At 51.8% G+C, this 11,859-nt stretch overlaps 7 protein-coding genes across 7 annotated transcripts; 3 read left to right on the plus strand and 4 right to left on the minus strand.

Moving 5' to 3' along the window:
- Positions 1-481: 481 nt before the first annotated feature.
- On the plus strand, positions 482-976 carry HMPREF1120_06068 (uncharacterized protein; the record flags this gene model as incomplete). Its single annotated transcript, XM_009160263.1, has 1 exon — positions 482-976. The coding sequence occupies one exon, from the start codon at positions 482-484 to the stop codon at positions 974-976; it is 495 nt and encodes a 164-aa protein (XP_009158511.1).
- A 155-nt stretch (positions 977-1,131) lies between these two features.
- HMPREF1120_06069 (uncharacterized protein) lies at positions 1,132-1,896 on the minus strand (the record flags this gene model as incomplete). Its single annotated transcript, XM_009160264.1, has 1 exon — positions 1,132-1,896. The coding sequence occupies one exon, from the start codon at positions 1,894-1,896 to the stop codon at positions 1,132-1,134; it is 765 nt and encodes a 254-aa protein (XP_009158512.1).
- A 384-nt stretch (positions 1,897-2,280) lies between these two features.
- Positions 2,281-3,112, plus strand: HMPREF1120_06070 (GINS complex subunit 3; the record flags this gene model as incomplete). Its single annotated transcript, XM_009160265.1, has 3 exons — positions 2,281-2,391; positions 2,474-2,538; positions 2,659-3,112. 3 exons carry the CDS (start codon positions 2,281-2,283, stop codon positions 3,110-3,112), a joined length of 630 nt encoding a protein of 209 aa, XP_009158513.1.
- On the minus strand, positions 2,787-4,399 carry HMPREF1120_06071 (uncharacterized protein). The gene is made up of 2 exons (XM_009160266.1): positions 4,053-4,399; positions 2,787-3,970 (listed from the first exon to the last, which is right to left on the minus strand). Exons 1-2 carry the CDS (start codon positions 4,116-4,118, stop codon positions 3,383-3,385), a joined length of 654 nt encoding a protein of 217 aa, XP_009158514.1. The 5' UTR covers positions 4,119-4,399; the 3' UTR covers positions 2,787-3,382.
- An 837-nt stretch (positions 4,400-5,236) lies between these two features.
- Positions 5,237-6,091, plus strand: HMPREF1120_06072 (triacylglycerol lipase; the record flags this gene model as incomplete). Its single annotated transcript, XM_009160267.1, has 1 exon — positions 5,237-6,091. One exon carries the CDS (start codon positions 5,237-5,239, stop codon positions 6,089-6,091), a length of 855 nt encoding a protein of 284 aa, XP_009158515.1.
- Positions 6,092-7,442: 1,351 nt separating this feature from the next.
- HMPREF1120_06073 (cytochrome P450 oxidoreductase) lies at positions 7,443-9,598 on the minus strand (the record flags this gene model as incomplete). The annotated part of the gene is made up of 7 exons (XM_009160268.1): positions 7,443-7,568; positions 7,699-8,188; positions 8,273-8,397; positions 8,458-8,832; positions 8,889-9,085; positions 9,160-9,480; positions 9,559-9,598. 7 exons carry the CDS (start codon positions 9,596-9,598, stop codon positions 7,443-7,445), a joined length of 1,674 nt encoding a protein of 557 aa, XP_009158516.1.
- Positions 9,599-10,361: 763 nt separating this feature from the next.
- Positions 10,362-11,257, minus strand: HMPREF1120_06074 (3-oxoacyl-[acyl-carrier protein] reductase; the record flags this gene model as incomplete). Its single annotated transcript, XM_009160269.1, has 3 exons — positions 10,362-10,500; positions 10,580-10,649; positions 10,702-11,257. The coding sequence occupies 3 exons, from the start codon at positions 11,255-11,257 to the stop codon at positions 10,362-10,364; spliced, it is 765 nt and encodes a 254-aa protein (XP_009158517.1).
- Between the last annotated feature and the right edge of the window lie 602 nt (positions 11,258-11,859).

Genomic DNA, 11,859 nt, shown 5'->3' on the forward strand with positions numbered 1-11,859 from the left:
GCAGGGGCAAACTCGACCCAGCGCAGCCTTGGCACTCGCCATACCTTCCCCGAGCCAGGCGTAGTTGATCCGCCGTAGGACAAAATCGGTACGGTGAACCAAGTTTGCCAGCATCGCCGTTACCGTCACCCCCGCCTGCGTCTGCACGATTACAACGTACAGTTACTCTAGTATTCCTGTAAGTGTGGCCCTGCCACGATCCGTCCCAGGCAGACTTGTGGCAGATGTCTCCGTCCTGCGCTGCTGAGTTTAACTTAGCCTTTCGACCTATTTCCTTTGCCCTAAAGCCCAGCAGTACAGGCAGATCTTCCCATCCTCAGGGAGGCGGAGAGAAAATGAGCCCGGCAATTCACCTCCCAGCATGACAAGTTTGGAGTGTGCAGCATTGGAACGCCTACAGCGCTCTCGACATGGCCACACGCCAACCTGTCGGCCGCTTGCGAGTGAGTTCTCAGTCCGATTCCGAGCCCCGTCCGTCCAAATGGTTTCGTGCGCCGTCCTTCCACCACAACTCTCCCAAAGAAGGGCACCTCCCGGGCAACTTGGACCCAGAGAGTTTGGAAGGCATGGGCCCGCCACATATGACAGGAGTCCGCCGATGAACACAGCCAGACAGAGCAGCCACAGGAAGAGTGTCTGGCGAAACCTCCAGCTAGCTTTCAAAAGCAAATCGAGCGCCCAGCCAGAGGTAGAGGTGAATAACCTGCCTCCATTCGTCATGCGTCAGATCCCGTACGATATCTGGCGCAAGCATTACGCCAAAGATAAAGAGGGAAATTATAGGGGCACCCATGCACCAGCAGAGGATTGTCTCCTAAAACCCAGTGATGTCCAAAAGTGGCGGCTGGGCGATGAGATCACGGCTGCCGACAGATGGACTCGGGGAAGCGAAGTCCTGCCAGTTTACGCAGAAGTGTCTGCAGATGAACCGGTCCCTGAGTACCAATTGGACCCACCAGATGTACCACCAGATTAGGGGTTTCCGGTTCGACATGACTGGCCTGTCTCAGGGACGGTTTATATTGCCCGTAGAGTCCTGTGTCGGCGTGAGAATTTTTGGGGATTGAGTAGTTCCACAGTGTTGGAAGGCCAGGATCGTAAGTCTCCGGCATCCAAGCCATGATTAGTTTCTCATTTCTTCTTGGCCAGAGTTGCCGCTCTGGCCGCCATCCTCAGGATCGCCACTGTTCCCTCCCTCTCCTTATCCATAGCTTTGAGCCTCATCGTTTCCACGACATCTGTGTCGACCGCCTCGCCTTCCTGTTGCTGCTGCTGTTGATTTTGCGTGACCTTCCGTCGCCGCCGTTGAATAGAGCCATCGCCATACACCACAGTCCATTCCTCCACGTCGCGATCCACAGTGACGCCGGCACATATTTTCGAATGGGCCCCAACAGTGACCCCTGAGAGGACAGTCACATGGGGCTCGACAACGGCGGCTTCTTGAATGGTCGCCCCAGCATGAATGTTCGCGTTGGCGTGTATGTAGACGTTAGAGGCGATAGTTGTTTTGACTGGGTCGGATTCTTCGTTGCCTGAACTGGCGACAGTAGCAGTGGTTGTCTCGGGTTTATGAGTAGTACCACTGTGAGTTGCTGCTGATGTGGTTGATGTCGTCGACGTTTGTACAATTGGACCACCGATGATGGACTTTTCGGCAATGATGCATCTGTCGCTGATGGACAGTGGCCCACGGACAGCCACTAGCTGGACACAAGGGTGGATGAGAGTGTGTTCGCCAATGGTGACCCCGTGTGTGCCGCGGACGTACGCGCCTGGATCAAGATGGGTGGTTGGGTCTAGTGTTACGGGAGGTTTGGTAGAAGAGGTTGAGGTTGAGGTTGATGATGGAGCAGGAGCAGAAGTCGGAGCAGCGGCGGCGGGTTGAGCGCTCATTGCATTGAGTTTAATTTTGGGTATTGGTTGATGTGCGGGAGTCTACGACATGAATGGACCTGAGATGGTCGGTTCAGGTTCATGACCCTCGTACTATCGTAGTAGGACGTGAGGAGAGGGAGTACATTGGATAAGGTAATCAATCTCGAACGCGTCGGAGAAATCGCGGTGTCGACGCGTCTGATTGGCCCGCAACGGACGACGGCTACTATTCTTCGAGAGTACTATAGTAGCATTCAACTGAGTGTAACGGCTACAATTGGCCATCCTTGTTGATATATCGGTGCTTGGCACTTGTTGGAGGATCCTGGCATGAGTTAGACCAAATACAACGGTCTCAACCGGGACATTAGCAACAGCGTTCATGCAGAAGACGTCAAAGAAATGTCCTATTACGATGTCGACGCCATCTTGACCGACTCCCAGAAACTGCCGTGTACATTCGAGCTGGATGTGCCTGGTCTGGGATACCTTGAAGGCAATGTCGGGGGTACAGTGAGTTCAACTTGACAGATTTGTTCTATCTTATACCACAACCGACGCGAACCAAACCCTTGATGCTGATACCTCGGACTAGGTCAAAGCAGGCACAAAAATCGATTTGCCAATGTGGTTAGGGATCATGCTGGCCGTGTCGACTGGGTAAGAAAAGAAACCATTTCCAATCCTGTCCTACCCCGACTGGGGATTTTATTGTTATCGTCACGCCCCACTACCACCAACAAGATATCTAACGAACGACCTTGTTTCTCGTACATGCAGAAACACCCCCGAATCGTCACAACTGGTGACACTGGACTTCCCGGCTCCCCTACAACAGCGGGTGATCAATGCCTTGAAAGCGGACCCGAAGACGGTCGATTTGCGGGCCCAGGCACCGCATTTCTATGCTCTCGGAGCGCGCATTATGGAATTATTTGACGATCGAACTGTGTTGGATACGCTATTGGATGTGAGTGGTGACGATTCAATTCCTTGGAAGCGGGCTTTGGTGCGATCCGTATCACGGAACGAGACTGATATAAGACGCGGCCAGACTTTCAAGACTCGCGCGGCAGAGATCGCGGATCAAGCGCACAATCCTCGCGGTGCGTTGGGTGACGGTGCTGAATTCCTTCGGGGCCTGGATGAAACAGAGCGGAGACTATTCAAGGCGGCGCATGAAGGGCCGAAAGCCGTCAAGGCGTGGTTGCAGGATCTGAAGAAAACGACGTGAAGTGAAAGCCGTGTCGGGGTTGCAAAACTCACGCAGAGTGATAGAATGGTATGCTTGATTTGAGGCTAAAATGCCACAAGCAGACTGTCGGCACGCTCCGAATATCGACCAACAGGGGGAGGAAGCAAAGGCCCCTTTGAAAGTCATACGTTGAGGTATATATATAAATAACCACCAGAATTACTGGCAATCGAACGCTCACATCCAAAGAAAAGAACAATAAAAAACCTATTCCATAACCGAACACTCCGTAGGATTGTCCGTACCTGCTTAACCAACACCACCAGCCGCCTCCTTAACTTTCGCCGTCTCAGGCGGCTCATCCACAAACTGCGGTGGCGCCACTTCATCCTGCAAAAAGGCCGGCGTGCTCTCTCCCAACCCCATCTCCTGTTCAAACATCATATCCTCACCCAAAGCCTCAAGTTCAGCATCGAGTTCCGCCTCATCCACATCTTCCGGCACGTCGTAGGCACGACTAATACTCTCGTTGATCTCGTTGCCAATCTCCATCAAATCCGCCATTTCATCCTGCATCTTCTCGATCTTGTCAATGTTGATCTTGCCATACTGTTGTTTGAGTGCCTTGTTGGTCGTCTTCATCGCGTCCACCGTCGTCATCACGTTCTTGAGATTGTCCTGCATCATCCCGGCCTGTTCCATGTTCCACGATTGCTGTTGCAGCTGGTCGCGTTGCGATTCGTACATCTTGCGCCGTTGGAGCACTTTTAGCGCTTTCTGTTTGATCGCTTGTTTGCCGGGTCCGTCGCGCATCTTGCTCATCTTTTGCTGGTACGTCGTGAGCTCGGCGTTGAGTTGGGCCAGTTTGACGTCGATCGACTCGATCCGTGTGTCGACCTGTGTTGAGATCATGTTAGTATATGGTTCGCCGAAGTTCAACATGGAATTGGAATTGGGTAAGAGTGGCCAGGCAACTGACATTCTGGATGGCACCGTTGAGTGTAGGCTTTGGGCCTGTTGGCTTGGTGCCGAACAGACGATTCATGTTGTCGTCTTCTAGGATGGATTGCGAGTGGTTGTTGCTTGTGGAGGGGTGTCGGGGCGGAAGCTAGTACCTTTGATGCTAAGGGTTGAAACCGGTTCTCAGGCCAGTATGAGCATCATCAGGACGAATAGTATATCATTAAAGGTCTAGATAGAGCTTCGCGTGAAAGTGTGGAAGTGAATAAGGCGTGAATCCTCGCAGCCTGGCCATGTAATCCAAGTTCGATCGATCGTCTGCCACGGTCAAATCGTCCCCCGCAGCCGGCGATCATCCGGACTCCATTCTACGATCGACTAAGGACTTCTTACTATTCCCAAGGTCCACCATTCTATCTGTATTCTCATTCATAAGGTATATTGTAGAATACCACGCCTGTTCCAGTTGAGCATCAGTCCGACGCATCGCAGGGCCCTCTGCCGCCAGCCGAACTTGGCCTCCTGAAGCGAAGTACCCCGCCATGCGGCTGGCATCACCATCAGGCAGCTCTCATTGCGCATGTTCATACAGAACAGACCGGATGCTATGACCAAGTTGCCATCCTCAGTGACACATCTGGTGCTTCTGCTACTCAGTCTTGAGGTCTTTCTACATGGCACTACGTACTCATTGTGAGAAGGGCCAGTCGTCCGCCTTATAAGACCGGAAACCAATCGATGTCTCCTCAATTGTATACCCTCCTCGTGTTGCTAAGTTCGGTTATCACTTCTGTCCTTGTCGGCAGTCAGACAGGTCCTTCACAGCGGTATCTGGGGGAACATTTGCAGTCATTGGCGTGGGATAGACTTCAGCGGGCAGCTGGAGGACGATGCTCTTTTGTACGGGTCAGGTCAGGCAAAAACATGGGACTCTTGTAGGTTGACTCTTCTTAGAATCTCCAATATGCGTTCTTCCACAATGAGGAAGAACTCCATGGGCCTCCATCCTTCATACATGTATCCTCGCTTCCACAGACATCATCCAGACATATCGGATCCTCAGACACTGTTCGCCCTCTACCCTTCACCGTTGTTACACGGCCATGGACCGAGACCGACGAGGCCAGAGCTTACAGTGGTCGACCTTCACAACCTCTGGTTCCCGACGTGACCGATCGTGACACCATCATCAACCTGGCTATGATGACCTCTGATGCCTACATCTATGGACCCTCCGGACCCGATTGGATGAACTCGACCAACGGCTTCAATCATTCTGCCAGTTTTGGCTGGGACGGAGTTGGACTTCGCGGCCACATTTTCAGCAATGCGAACAATGAGACTGTGATCATCTCCTTCAAGGGAACCAGTCCTGATCCCCGAGATGAAGGACAGGCCAATGACCGGTTCAACGACAACCTCTTTTTCAGTTGCTGCTGTGCCGACCAGCGCCCTGACCCCTATCCGTATGGGCCGGTCTGTGGCTGCCGCTCCGGCACTTTTCAATGCAACTCTACCTGCCTGACGCAGGAATTGAGTCAGACAGACCGCTACTATGCATCTGCTCTGGCCGTGGTTGACCAGGTGTTGAAGACCTATCCAGACTCTATCGTCTGGCTCATCGGCCATTCTTTGGGGGGTGCCATAGCGAGCCTGGTAGGACTGACTTACGATCTGCCGGCTGTGACTTTCGAAACACCGCCGGAAAAGCTGCCATCTCATCGACTAGGTCTTCTGTCTCCGCGCAAGCCTCCAACATGGCATTTTGGAAACACCGCTGACCCCATATTCATGGGCGCCTGTACTGGGTGGTCATCATCCTGCGCTCTGGCAGGGTACGCCTTTGAAAGTCAATGCTTCACAGGCAGAAGGTGTGTCTATGATACGGTCAACGATATGGGATGGCGGGTGAGTATTGCCAATCACAGAATCAACACTGTCATCCAGGAAGTTCTGCTGAAGTACAATACCACCCCCACATGCGAGTTTGACGATGAATGCGTTGATTGCTATAACTGGAATTTCACCCTGTCGAATGATCCGCCGAGTCCGCTGTGACTTGTCGACGTGGGGTTTCCGCGGGTGGCATGTTGCGCGGTCGTGTCGAAAGGTGCTTAGCTCTGGCATGATGCAGCAATGTTGACCGCCTAAATAATGGCCATTCCTATCACTGACATCCCCGAAGGAGACGGTGGTGCGTGGACTTGCCGCTCGACCAGGCCATTTTGCACGATTGATTGGTACCTGGCTAGTACACTCTGTCAGTCTTGGATAGACATGACATGCTTTGGTCGTGCGTATCAGCCGAACAAACCAATGGATCAAAGTCCACTGATCAGGGATTGTGCTGTTAAAATAAGAATCCAGATGCAGATGCAAGTACAACACCAAGCACGGGGGGCGGGCGAAGCTTACTTTTCGTTCTTTTGACGGAACTCAGGGCACTTGGGGGGCCTAACCTAGGATGTTCCCGAACGACCCAAATATGTCAGCAACACATCGTCAGGATTCCGCCAGCAGCTTCAAATTCCCCTGATAGGAAATATGGGTACACCGAGTATCTCACCCTGCACTCATGGTCTGCATGTCGAACGCAGGTCAAATCCCAGGCTCGTATCTGCAACCCAGATTGTCTGATACACCACTACCTAGCCAACCCAGACTGTCAGACACGGCAAGACACGGCACGGCACGGCACGGGATGGGATCGGCTGATAGATGTGGTTCATGGATGGGTCCCTGCGATTGGGACATGTGTGTAGGTACTTACAGTAACTCTGCTTACCTACTGGTCCCGTGTCGTGTAACCTTATGAGATGATTCAGCCGAGATAGGCACATCACATCCACCACTTGAACCTCTTGGCCGCTCCCCGGGAGTGTTTAGGACCTGATTACATGCAAAGCCATGAGATGCATATCAGGATGTATGAGGACAGAACAGACCATGCTGGGTGGTATCCCGCGCGACTCGGAGCTGATGCGCGGCTGTCTTGTCTTGCGCTGCAGCCGAGTGTCACACCATCTAAGACTGCAAAAGTCATAGTTATAAGGAGTCATACTTCTGCTGGCATGGGTGCAGTTGAACTTGCATCCGGTGTACTGTATCATTACCATTTTTAATGCATTTGAGATGCACCGCACTGCTGGTCCGCCCGACCGCTCATGGATGGATGAGGCTTAGCTTCCCAGGCAGTCTGTTTCACGATCAGAGTCATTGGGGCAGAAAGGAGCAAAGCAAAACAAAACAAAACAAATCCTCGACAAGATGGGAATTTTCGCTCCTTATTTACCTAGATAGATAGATAGATAGATACCTAAGATACCTAGGGTCCTAAGATGTCTATCTTCTATTGCAAACACACCTGTACCAAACACAGTCTATATCCATACTGTCCCAGATTTTCTACTCATTTGGCCTTAGGCTGCCTCTTCATAATCCTGACATCAAAGTCTTTCTGAAAAAAGATGCCATAGCAAATACTCCGCCAGGGACGGTGGGGTCGCACAACCGAGATGTCGAATCGACGTAGAAGCTGTAGAGGAATTCAAATATCAGCTAGCAACTCAAGAAAAAGAAGAAGAAGAAAAAGGGGGAAAGGAGAGAACCCCCACAAACATCAACACCAACAGAGACAACGACAACAAACAAAAATATATACATACCTCGACAAAGATCTTGTTCAGATTCATAGTCGCAATACGGATCCCCAAACAGCGAGTATTACCATACCCGAAAATCAACTCATGCACTTCATGCATGCGCCGAAGACGGGCTTCATCCGCCTCAAACCATCGTTCAGGACGGAACATCTCCACGTCTTCGCCATAAACAGAATTCAATTGCACGCCCCAGGCATTCAACCCGATAAATGTTCCGCCGGGGATGACGTGGCCGTGGATAACGTCGCCTTCGGGCGGGACTTCGCGCTCCCGCAACTGCGTTATGGGTGGGAACCGGCGGAGACCTTCTAAGATACAGGCTTGCAGATAGGGCAGATTCCGAGCCTCCTGGTCCTTGATGGGGCTGGAGATGTGGTTGGCCGCGATGTGCTCGTCAATCTCGGCCTGTAGTTTGGCGTATACTGTGGGGTTGGTGATTATTGCTAGAAGGGTGGCGCGCATTGATGTTGCTGTTGTGTCGGATCCTGCGACTCTACACCAGATTTCAGTTAGTGTGTGGTACTTCAAACGTGAGGCGCTCGGAGATGTCAATGCAGAGAAAGTAAGAAGTACTCACAGTGAAATGGAAATTTCCGCCTCCGCTTCCTTCGCGCTCAGACCGTGTCTGAGGAACGAGCCGAGCATGTCGTTTCTGGGCTTTGAGGTTGGTAGAAACCGCTTGTCCACTACCTTTTTGGATATCTAGCGAGATAGTCAGAACGGAATATACGGTTATGATTGACAAGGAAATCTTTCACGCACGCCCATGATGCGTCCGACCCCCGTCCGGTCCGCAGCAGACGGCAGTAGTAGACTCCTGAACACGGGTATTCGAGTGATCCTTTCGAGGATGGTGTTGAACTCGGTAATGACGGAAAAGTGTTGTACGATAGGAAGCTGGCTTTCGATGGTGTACAAAAAGTCATGTACATCACAGTCCTTGTCCATAAAGCCAAGCGGCGCGCCGAAGCAGAGATGGGTGATGATGTCGACTGCCAGATATTGGATTCTTCGCCCAATATCGAACGTTTTGGTTTCGGAACTTTCTGAACACCATTTTTGTTCGATTCTCTGGCAGAAATCCAGGATGCGTTCATCGATGATTTCTTCCGTGCCCTCGATCTCCTTGCCGGTATACTATTCTTGTTGTTAGTGTTTACAATTTGTGGATGAAAACTAAAACTCAAACCTACACCTGCGGACATGCGGTGACGAAGGTGGTTGTGCTTGCCAGTGTGTCGCTCAGAGACAATGTTGGGAACATGGGGGTCGATCTTGATGGCATCGAACCACGGGCCACGCGTGTAATGTGATCTGGCGGCCAGAATGCGTTTGGTTACGTCGGGGTCATCGGTGATGAGATGGTTCGGTCCGATACGAGCAATGGGACCTGTTGTTCTCCATTTTAATGAGTATTGTTCCCACACATCTGACCAGATTCCTCAAGATAAGATCGGATCTTACCATATTTCTTGTTCACTTCTGTAAACAGCCTGGCCGAGTCACCGGATGCAATGGTCTTGCATAGCCAGAGTCGGGTGTATGCAGCCCACCATGGACCTGGGATGGAAGCCAAATGGCAGAACCTGTTTCTGAGGACAAGAAGTATATTGCCCACGAGCAAGACACCTAGAAGAATCACCAGAACATCCCAAGGTCTAGCCTTCACCAACTCGAATAACGTCACAAGCGCGGCCGATACCTGGCTCTCGATCTGCTTGACAATCATATCATCAGCAATGTTGTGAAGCACGGAAGAACGTAGTACCACGATCAGATCACCACCTACCTAGAGGCATATAAGGTCCTTGATACCTTTGTTGTACAGAGGCGTCCACTCTTAGGCATCCAATGTCGGCTCACATCGTGCTTTCAATTGAGCCTCGGCCGCCTCGTCTGACATGCTGACAAGTCAGTGTGAGATGTCCCTGGCAAATACTCGGTTCTCCGAGACTGCGATGTGGTTGTACAAACTGTACGTTGGGCTGTCTTCATTCAGCTCGAGGTGCCAATCCGGACGTAGCGATCGTCCCATGTCCAATCGCTTGGTGAGCACAAGTCAGCATGCAGCACTAGTGCAAGGCGTTGGGTGTCAGGGGCAGACACCACTTGAACAAAGTCGTGACAACACATGCTATGAATAGCCGACTCTTATCAGTCCGGTTCGCTTCCACAGGCTTCGAGGCTTTGAGCGAGCATATCACGACATGTTTGCTGGTGTCTTGTTCACTGGTGTACAAGCAATGTCGCTGTCAAAAATAAATACACAATACAACGCCAGCTCGAGGATTCTGTCACTCACTACTGCACCCAAAGTAGAGACAGGTGGTGCTGCATGATGCATCTCCAGGCAATCGAGAAGTCCGAGGCGACCCGGATGCTGCATGAGATAAGGAAATGGACAGGGGAAGTCATCGGTGATGAAGTAGGCATACTCCAAAGACCTACACAAACAGCCGCGTGTGCAGCTTGCACTCAAACATGTGTTATTTGCGCTGGCTAGATTCACGCTGCTGCATGAGACGGTTCTGGACTTTGGAGCCACTTCGCCGACTCTGGAGACCGTGCTTACAAGGCACGGCACAGTCGAAAAGAGCCCTGCGTCTGTCATGCTCAATAGCTTGCAGGACGAGCTTCAGTCGCAACAACCTCCCAGAGTCTCGTTGTCATATGGTTGACCATGCAGTATCGATAGGCAAAATGGCCCCATTGATCATCTTTGCCTGATCTGACGCGAGGAAGGCAATTCCCTCAGCCACCGCGTCCGGTCCGATATGAGGAACCGGCTGTCCTATCTCATCGGTCCTGAGATGTAATCCCATGACAGGTCTCATGGATTGTTATTGAACATGTCACCAGAATGGAGCGCCTTGGTGTTACTCACAGAAAGGCTTGGAAAGCCATCATATCGACAGTCGCCGGGTTTACCGACGCCTCCAGATTCGTTGCAACACCTGAGCGACGTTTGGGTCAGTATCCGTGAAAGCGGGTCTCAGTCAAGCTCACCCCCGGGAGACACTGCATTACATCGGATGCCTTCCCACCGAAACCGAAATGCAGTGTTCTTCGTCACTCCCACCAATGCATGTTTACTGGCCGTGTATGCCACGCCGGAAGTGGCTCCACTGGAGCTTGCCATGCTACAAACATTGACAATAGCCCCGGCATTTTGGGCCTTCATCATCGGAAACACGGCTCTCATCAGCTTGACTGGGACATCGAGGTTGATGGACAAGACGCGGTGCCAGTCTTCATCGGTGACGGTGTCAGCACTTGCCCAAGAATCAAGTACACCAGCGGCATTGACCAGGATATCAATTTTGGGGCCAAATTGACTTTGGCAGTTGTCGAGAGCTTCTGATATCACATTCGGTGCCGTCAGATCCGCCTGGTAGAATTTGAATCGGGCCGCCGCTGATGAGAGAATCTTCGCCTTCGGTAGAGGAGCCCTGTCGATTCCAAAAACCGAGGCCCCTTCGCTTAGTAGCAGTTGCGCGGTGGCCAGGCCGATTCCAGAGGCAGCCCCGGTAATGATAACGAGCTTTCCGTCAAAACGAGCCATTCTCGTGCCTCTTGACGTTGCAACGACCCTCCCGTAGTGCCAGGAACAGGATCTCTGAATACGCGGATTGGGCCAGATTCCCCTGCCCTTGACCGGTGAGCTTTATCTGTATTGAAGAGCCGGCAACAGGACCCTGTCAACTTGCTGTACCGGCGGTAGCCTTGTAACACCAGGGAGCTCTCCAAGTGTTTCTGTGTTACCACTGTGTATGATCCTCCCACTGGGGGAAGGCTGACACGGAGTAAGCATGCATAATGCACCATGAGACTGCCACATGATAAGCGATCACTTTGGAACATTTGTGCTTATCTAGTGGCCACTACGGACTGTGCACAAACCTTGCTGGTCAAAGGTTAGAACTGAACAGCCCGTTTCCGTTATGCCTCGCGAAAGTCATCGAGCACCCAGATTGGGGGATTGTTTCGTTCGTAGGCGACCACTCCCCGGTGGAAATCTGTAAGCATGCCGTAGCATCTGAAGGCTAAAAGCACCTGCTCAGGATGTGGACCGTGTGGTATTTCTCAAAGGGAGAATAGTCTGCCATCCAAGGTTGATAGCAAAAACCAGAATTGCTCCTTGATGAACTCTGGGCTGGCGCTGTC

This window comes from Exophiala dermatitidis (assembly GCF_000230625.1).
Source record: "Exophiala dermatitidis NIH/UT8656 unplaced genomic scaffold supercont1.5, whole genome shotgun sequence".
Classification (NCBI taxonomy): Eukaryota; Fungi; Ascomycota; class Eurotiomycetes; order Chaetothyriales; family Herpotrichiellaceae; genus Exophiala; species Exophiala dermatitidis.